Source organism: Chelonoidis abingdonii, chromosome 3 (assembly GCF_003597395.2).
Source record: "Chelonoidis abingdonii isolate Lonesome George chromosome 3, CheloAbing_2.0, whole genome shotgun sequence".
Taxonomy (NCBI): Eukaryota; Metazoa; Chordata; order Testudines; family Testudinidae; genus Chelonoidis; species Chelonoidis abingdonii.
Genome location: NC_133771.1, coordinates 138,466,225 through 138,475,501, shown reverse-complemented (window position 1 = coordinate 138,475,501; position 9,277 = coordinate 138,466,225). Strand labels below are relative to the sequence as shown.

The window sequence follows — 9,277 nt, the reverse complement described above, 5'->3', positions numbered from 1 at the left end:
CTAATGGCTCCCTCTAGTGGATTTTTCTTTAAGCAAACATAACCAATTATTCAAGAATTGGAGCTTCTTGCTCTCTTCAGCTAGTTTTCTCTGTAGGAATGCCCAGGAGTTTTAGCAGCAGTGCTAAATTGATTTTGGAATATAATAATGTATATCTGCATTGCATCCTCAGTAAATATCCTTATGAAGTCTCTTCACTGGCAATTACAAAACCCCTTTTCCAGGATAAATGTATTACAGTATATCCAAAACAACTCCTCCCCACCCCCAAACCTGAACAAACCCTAAACCTACATAAAAAGAACAATATAGTTGCAAAGTCAAGTGCCCAAAGGTTAGGTGAAACCAAGATTCCTTTACAATCTTAATTCAGCTCTTGGTGCATATGCATGATGACGCTGTTATAAATTTCAATGACCACATACTATTTTTTTTTTTCCCCACAGAAATTGCTCCTTCTTCAGTGGATAGGTAGCTATTCAACACTTGTTTTATCCTGTTAGTTCAATGTGTGGCTTCAGGCCTTATTATATGCACATCATCCACACCCTGGCACTTAATACAGAATTATTTTCCTCATGGCATTTCTATAGTGCTCTCCCCATGGTATCCAAGTGTTTCACAAATTAATGAATTTATCTTCACAATACCCCATTTGAGACTAGGTGGTATTATTTCCATTTTATAATTGAGGATTTGAGGCACAGGAAGATTAAAGCCAACATTTTCAAAAGTATCCACTAATTTGGGGTGCCCAACTTGAGACACCTATGGTTTGACTTTTCAGAGTAGCTAGTTAGCATTTTAATAGTACTTTATATCTTTAAAGCATAACTCTAAATGACCTCTGTTACACTTGTGAGCACTAGGCATTTCTACAAATCTGATTCCAACTGTATCATGAAAATGGCATCCAGAAAATGAGGAACACATAGTAACCAACTATGAAATGTTGGTTTAAGTAATTGCCTACCATCAGGTAGGAATTCTGTGCCAATGGAAGGGATGGAGTTCAGTTCTCCAGGATAGCATTCAATTTCCTTAACCATGAGACCATCCTTTCTCTTCCAGCAATTATGCCACATTCACTATCCACCTCCTGCAACAAATGATGTAGGGGCTCTGCAGACATCATCACCACCCATCCATGATTCATTCCCACAACATAGTCCATCCTGTGCAAGGCAAGGGTTCTGTTGAAAAAAAAATAGCATGTCATCATATAGCTATAGGTTCATTTTATTAAAGACTGTTTCATATAGTGCATACACAAGAGCTGAATCAAGTTTTACCAGGCAACATTAATTTTAGCGCATCCTAGTTCTGAGTACTTACATTTTCAACCCTGATGTTTTAATGTAGGTTTTTTTAACAACAACAACAAAACCCTACAACTAAATGGAAAAAACTTCCATCATATAGAACCATAATGGCCCCCTACTTGGGTCACAGTAGGGTTCAGACCTTTACATCCATAGTATCATTGACCTCTGCCACTTCAGCTAACAGGTAATTGGTAGTAGCAATATACTGTTATCCTCTATGTGAGCAAGCCACTAGATGGCGGTGAGGGTGAGGAAGGGACAGGAGGAAGGGCGGTGCGGGGTGGGGGCTGGAGCTGGGGTTTGGGGGCAGGAGGAAGGGTGGTGAGGGTGAGGAGGGGACAGGAGGAAGGGCGGTGGGGTGTGGGGGCAGGAGGGAGGGCGGTGGGGTGACGAGGGGGTGCGAAGAAGCAGGGGCCGAAGGGCTGTGGCGGGGCTCCCGGTGGTTGTGGAGTGGGGGGGCTCCTGAGTCCTTCCCTCCGGCCGCTGGGGGGCGGGGCGGGGCGCGTTTTCAGCCACGGCGGCGGCCCGGGGCATGATGGGAGAATCTCCCGAGCATCCGGCATGGCATCCCCAGCGCCCGGCGCCGGGAGGAGCCGCAGCCGCTGCGGCAGCCGCAGGAGCCGGTGCAGGGGCGGGTGAGGCGGTGGCGGGCGGCGATGGTGTCCCAGGCGGTGCAGCTGCTGCGGCAGGGCGTGTGGGCGGTGCTGACCGGCGGCTGGTACCACGACCCGGAGCAGAGCAAATTCACCAACAGCTGCCACCTCTATCTGTGGCTCTTCCTGCTGGCGCTGCCGCTCTCCCTGCACCTGGTGAGGGGCGAGCCCGGCGCGGGAGCGGGGCACAGGACAGGGGTGGGGACGGGGAGAGCAGGGCCCTGCCTATGGGGAGGGGGCACAGGCCACCGTGAAGATGGATGGAGGAGGCAGGGCTGAGGCGGTCATAGGGACACAGGCCATGGGGTAGGGACACAGGCCATGGGGTAGGGACGGAGGGTTGGAATTAGGGAGGGGCGGCAGAGAGAGGGAATAGGGCAGGGAAGTAGCCTGATATAATTGGATGAGTATTTTTTCTTGATGCTGTTTTTAAATCTCTCCTCTCACTTTACTTTGTTTTATCCATTTTGACTGTGCTATGGGACAGTGTCTCCTTGTCAGTACCGGTTAAGTGCAGCTCTGTTGTTGTTGGACATAGTCAATTTCGTGGCCTTCTGTACTGATACCATTGTGCTCTGCTGAGATTTTTGAATGAATTTGCTGTCCTAGTGAAAGATGGATAAATAGTAATAAACACACTTTGTGTATATTGTAGTGGCTAATGCAGCTGCTCTAGAGAGGTGCATGCCAATTTTAATCCCACCCTTCCCTAGGATATAATACTATAATTTTGCCAGCAGTACTTTCTGTGTTCATCCTGAAATATGGGCAGGGCCGGCGCTTCTATTGAGGCAAACTAGGCAATCGCCTAGGGGCACGGGTTTTTGGGGGGGGGGGGGCTCATTTTACCAGGGGGGAGGGGGTGGCAGGTGGCTCCGGTGGGCGTGCCGCAGTCGTGCCTGCGAAGGGTCCATTGGTCCGCGGCTCTGGTGGACCTCCTGCAGGCATGGCTGCGGCAGCTCCACCGGAGCCGCAGGAGTGGCGCGTGGGGCGGCGAAATGGCCATGTGCCTAGGGCGCAAAAGACTCTAGCGCCGGTCCTGAATATGGGTGAGCATAATAGGCCCAATAATCAAGTTGTTATGCAGGAAAGTATATGAGCAGTTAAACTGGCAGTCAATAACCAGTGTGGCCAAATTATACTCTCACTTTCTCCCCATCTGTATAGAGACACAGATGCAACATAAATAGTTTATGAAAGCACACCACTTTTCATTACATCCACTGCTCCACCTCTTTCTATTAAAGTGTGAGAAATGCAACTAAATTATAATTTAATGGATTGCAGTAACTAGGAAACTTCATTCTGTTTGTTAAATATGAATAGTTTCCTTGAAAAAAAATGAAATATTTTAGTCTATTCTTAGCGTGATATCAATATGGAATGTAGGCAGAAAGAGCAAGAGCATATTGTTAGGTAAAGTAGTGCATGATTTTAGTATTAGGTTCCCCAATATTTAGCTTCTAATATTTTCCATTCTTTATGTCCTCGTGGCTGTAGACTCAACTCATTTCTGCAGATTTTTCTTTAATGAAGAAAAAACCTTTCCTGCCATATTAAACATTCCTCATCAGTCTCCCTATAAGGCTCCCTCTGAAGTCCATAGGAGATGCAAATGCTTATCTTTGAAAATCAGACTATGTAGCCTATTTCCTGGAAAAAATGCCATTTGCTTCCACTGAGCATTCCCATGGACTCCAATCAGGTAACAACATGAGGGTGGCTTCTTCCCAGGATGCCACGTCAATTTCTGGTGTGAGACAGTAAGAGCTATAGATCCTATCTCTGTTATTTAGATTGCAGTTGTAAATGAGAACTTGTTCACAGACTCTGATTTGTGGTGAAATAAAAGGTTGTTTCTTTCCCTAGGTGTGCATGGAAATGTATCTGCAGGAAAATATTACTTTTCCTGGAGGATGTCAGAAACTAATCACAAATGAAATAGAAAATAGAGGTGTTTTAAAGAACATTGGGCCTAAAAACTATGGAATGAAACAAAGGTGAAATAGTGAAAATACTTAGATCTTCACCCACCAACACACCCCAACTTTAATTTATGTGTATGACCTAACTTTCCACTTCCCGGGCTTCTTCCTCATCTCTCCATGTAGACTTGCCTTTTCCAGGTTGGCTAATTTTGTGATGAATCATCTGATCAGCTGCCGAATCTGTTCTTGAGCAAATGTACCATGATTAGGTTTCTTTATCCTCGATAAGAATATTATTTATTACAGCGACTATCTATGAGTAAGGATGTCCTTGACTATCAATTTTCTTGTTTTTGAGTGCTTAGATTTTGTAAACTTTGTGACAGGTAGCTACAGTCTTCTCATTTCACAACCTTAACGAATTCTGAATTGTTTTGTTTTGGGAATCTTATGCAATGTTCAGGGTTAAAAATTACCGGTTACCTGCCAGTTTGGTATTTGTAGTTTCATTATGTGCAACAACCATACTTTAAAATGAAATTGATCCTAAGAGCAAACAAACCAACTGGGCTAACAGGAAAAAGCAGGTGTTTTGTGATATGACAAATGGAAGATTTTTGTAGTATGCATACTGCAGTAGAATCCTGTTTATCCAATCTAATTGGGACTGGGGCCAGATCAGATAATCAAAAATTTGGATAATGAGAATGCGTGGGCCTCAGGCTCTCAGCCCCGCGGGCAGTGGGGTTGACAGCCTGAGCCCTGCCACCCGATTCAGTCAATATAGAGAGCCAGATAATGGAGGCTCAGATAAATGGGGTTCTATTGTATTTCTTTTTCTGACTCACATCCCCCCACAGATAAGTTTATTTTCATTCACATGTGGCATCTTGTCTTAAAATAAGATTGTGAGTGGAGATTTTCAAAAGTACAAATGGGAATTAGACACCCATCTCACATTGATTTTTGGGCGAGGGTTGGGTTCTTAACTTCCCTTTTGCTTTTGAAAATCTTCCTAATTAGCTGTTTACGGGAGGGATAGCTTTTACACCTCCCAACCTACTTCTAGGTTCTTGGGCTTAAGGAGGTTGGAGGTGGGACTGTGCACCTCTGCCCTGCAACTGGGGCTGGCTGGAGTGGAACCAGGACTCTGCAGGACCAGCCATGCAGCTTCCCCCAGGGGCTGCAGCCAGGTCCACTTGCCCCAGCCCTGTGGCTTCCATCAAGGACTGCAGCTGGGGCTGCCCACCCTAGCCCCGTGGTGTCCTGGGCTTGGTGGGGACTACAGCCTGGGCTGTGTGCCACAGTCCTGCGGCATCCTGGGCTTGGCGGGGGCCGCAACAATGGCTGTGTGCGCCAGCCCTGCGGCTTTCACTGGGACCTGCAGCTGGGGCTACACATCCCTGTTTGGCGGCTGCACTGGGGTCCATTCACCCCCCTCATGGCTTCCTAGGGCTATGCACCCCTCCCACCCCAGCTGCAGCTGGGACTGTGCACCTCTGTCACGCAGCTGCAGCCAACTCCCGAGCTGGGGCTGTATGCCCCCCATAAGGCTGTGCCCCCTGCTGCAACCACTGGCAGGGCTTGGTCTCTCAGTCCCCCCCATGGTACTCTATTCTTCCCCCCTACCCAGACCTGTCCCAAGGTTATTTTCAGTAAAGTCATGGACAAGTCATGAGCTATGTGAATTTTTGTTTATTGCCTGTGACCTTTCCGTGACTTTTACTAAAAATAACCTGATAAAATCTTAGCCTTAATTATCACTACCAGAAAGAATCGATGGGTAAAGGTAGTAGTTCAGCCACCTTGAAGGTTTCAGCTGAGTTTAAGATTATCTTTTTGGAAATATCCTTTGCATGTTTAATTCTGTTTTTGCCAGTATATCTGTGAAATAAAAATCTGTCTGTCGTCCAAAGCACTCTCCAGTTCCAATTTAGAGATGAGAATGGCAAAATCTGGGGCAAATTGTCTTGCTTTTAACCAGATTCAAAGACATTTCTGTATGAAGATCTGAGGAGTTTAGGGATTTTGTAATATATGCCTACATGGATTATCCACTTAATTTGATATTGGTTACTTTCATTTCCCTGCTTCATGGTGTCTCTTATATCTTCCTTCATCTGTTTAGTGCAATATTTTTTATTGTAAACTCATCAGAATATGGACTAGTCTTTATCTATCATGTGTCTAGTATGCCTGTAGGCTCTATAGACAATAAATAATGGGAGAGGTAACCTTTTAATTCTAGGTGGCTGGCGTTAATCTGGCCCAGGTTAGTAAGGATCAAAAGTCACTAACATCTTAAGCCTTCTTGAAATTAATTTGGTGCTGCTTTCAGTTCATTTCTAAGGGGACATGTGTCAGCATCACACAAAATGTCGCTAAACTGGTTTGAATTAATGTCATTGTGTTACGGAGTCACAGGTCTGATGCTCTGGAACTGCTTGGTACGAAGCTAGTCAGGACTCTAGGTAGCGTGACTCCTCTGAGGGCACACTGCCCAGAGCAAAAAGGCTCTTGCTTACGGCCTTCCTGATCTGACCTTGGAGTATTGAACATCGCTGTTCACACCTCACACTTCCCCTTGGTGAGGGAAGCCAGGGAGCCCTGCACCCCAACTCCGCGGTCATCAGTGCCTCTTAGCCAGCATTGTAAAGCAGAAGGGTTTATTGGTCAATAGGAATATGGTGTAGCACAAAGCTTGTTTGCACAGAAGTCCGTGACTTTCAACAGAGTCCATCTTGGGGGAACCCAGGGCCAGACAGCCTGGACTCCTGCCATCTCCAATCCCCCACAGCCGACTGCCCTGATTCCCCCTGCCTGGTCTCTCACATGCCCATTGCTCCTCATCTTTTGTCCTGCTTCCCTGGGCAAAAAGTGTCACCTAGTCGCAACCCCTTCCTGGATCTCAGATTACGAAGGGCATCAGCCATCTCCTTCGTGGAGACCTCTGAACAGCCTCCCATGCCCTGAGGGCCTCAGCATAAGTCACGCACCCAATTCGCACTGCCTAGTCTTTGATGCAATACAGAGGGAAACTGAGGTACACACACAGTATTAGTATAGAACAGTAAGATTCACATGCAACATAACAAGGTGAATAAAACTCCACTTCGTCACACTTTGTTGGAAGTTTCAGCACTTAGGGTAGGTATTGAATAGACACCTTCTCTAGAGGTGGTTTCTTCCAGAAGAAGGTTGAGAAACATTGAGAGCATAGTACCACCGATACTGAACCTGTTGCATGAATTGAGGATTTCAGTCCATAACACTGTCAGGACGGTTCCTTTTACTATCAATAGTTTTACTATCTAGAAAAACAAACCTCTACCTCAGTATCATGAGCAGCCTCCTAATTGTCCCTTTGTAATGGCTGGCATACATTTAGAAAATATGAATTGAATAATTATTTGCAACATAACTAGTATTGTAATCAACCCTCCAAAATTATCATATTTCTTATAACTGCTGTTTTATTAGGTCTAATAAGACATTATGAATTAGATCTTTTATACTACCTAATTACACGGGGCTCTAATATGTTCTGGGTGAGAGAATACCGTAACGAAGTCATTGGGTTGAATTCATCCTTACTAGTGTAATTCCATTAAAATCAAGGGATGAATTTGTGCACGCTTGAACTGCAGCATATTTTACAAGATACAAGACAATACACATTATGAGTCATTGGTTGTGGTTTTAGTGACTGTTTCTTCTGCCTTTTGTTGGACAGAATACTTCCCTAAACTTGCTATTTTAAAGGGTTATTGGTTCTTTCACATTATTTTTTTAAATTGTATAATGATGCAATAAATCTAAATATGACATTTGAGATTATTTGTTTCCAAGGAGCTTTTCTTTTCCTTTGCTTTCCCAGGTGATTGAACTGGGTTGTCTCTTGGTCATCTCTGTGATGAGGTGTACCAGGCACTCGCTGCCCTCTGCCAGAGACTGCGATGGCTTGGTCCAGCCCACTTGAGGAAGTGGCCCTTTATGAAGAGCAGAAGGGCAGAGTGTTTGGGACTTCTAGGGTAGTCTAGAAAGGCCTTCTAGGTTCAGCCACAGGTAGAGCCAGTGAGACCTGGAGCTCCAGTGGCTAGAAGGGCTGGGTGTAGCTGGCAATCAGTCAGGGCCCAGCAGGCCAAAAAAGAGCTGACTGCATCTTTCATATAGTTGCAATTCCTGGGTGAAGCCAGAGCCAGGGGGAAGCATCTTCCCTGTACCATAACCCAAGATGCCCGGCTTGGTCAGGACCCATTGCTGACCAAACTTTGTGTTTAGGTCACTGAGAGACTTCTTGAGTATAAGGCCCTGGTGGCCCCCCTAAGTTAAATATTGGTTGGGCTATTGAAAACTATATGAGCTCACTTTGCAAGACACCCATGGGCTCAGGCAAGTTGGTGACAATCACTCAAGCTGTATTATCGAAACCAGAATAATTATCTTCTGCCCCAGCTTAACATTATCTCCGTCTCTCTCTTTATATGCCTGGCTGTGTCAGCCGATTGTATATTAGTTTATTTGGTAATTTGGCTGTTTTTACTGTGTAATTCATGAAGACATACCAACTAACCTTAATTTCTCTGTCAAATTTCCAAGCTATGTTTTGTTAAAAGGTTAAATGTCCTTATATTAAGGAACATACATCTAATATTAATAAAAACCACACTGTGGTAAAGGCTTGAAACTTAATGACATATAACATTTTCTATATTGTGGTGCTTTGGAAGCACTCTTAAAAGGTAGAAATGATGTGGGAGCTCAGTGCCTTACATCAGCATGTTAATTGCTTGCTTGTCAGAAACCCACACATAATCCAAGAAGTACAATAAAATTATGAATATTTCTGTCTAATTACTGACGCAGTGCTTTGCAGGCATATATCTTATATATTACATAGAAAAGAGAAACTACAGTACTTTAGCGTTAGAGTTGAGAGTTTAACTGGACAAGAACAAGGAAATCCAACATTATGGCTTTCACAGCACCTCTATCTTGGCCAAATTCCCCATCATGATTCCTGTCCCTTGTTTTTGAGAAAATCAGGAATAATAACTGACCTACTGTGCATAACAAGCAAGCCTTTTTCAGTCCGAAGTTTTAAAGTCTGGTTTCTTCAAAGATGGTTATTACTTTTATGACTATAAGCTTTCGTGGGCTACAGCCCACTTCATCGGATGTATAGGATGGAACATACAGTAAGAAGATATTTATCCATGCAGGCTCGTTCACCTGCACATCTACCAATGTGATGTATGTCGTCATGTGCCAGCAGTACTCCTCTGCAATGTACATTGGCCAAACTAGACAGTCTCTACGCAAAAGAATAAATGGACACAAATCTGACATCAGGAATCATAACATTCAAAAA

The 9,277-nt window shown here is 44.6% G+C and overlaps 1 protein-coding gene across 1 annotated transcript in view; it reads left to right on the top strand.

Annotated features, from left to right (window-relative positions):
- The first annotated feature begins 1,966 nt into the window (after positions 1 to 1,966).
- PCNX2 (pecanex 2) overlaps positions 1,967 to 9,277 on the top strand; it is a 253,204-nt gene continuing 245,893 nt past the window's right edge. The window contains exon 1 of the mRNA XM_075064158.1: positions 1,967 to 2,134. Within this exon, the coding sequence (XP_074920259.1) occupies positions 1,982 to 2,134 (153 nt within the window). The 5' untranslated portion in view covers positions 1,967 to 1,981. The remainder of the gene's footprint in view (positions 2,135 to 9,277) is intronic.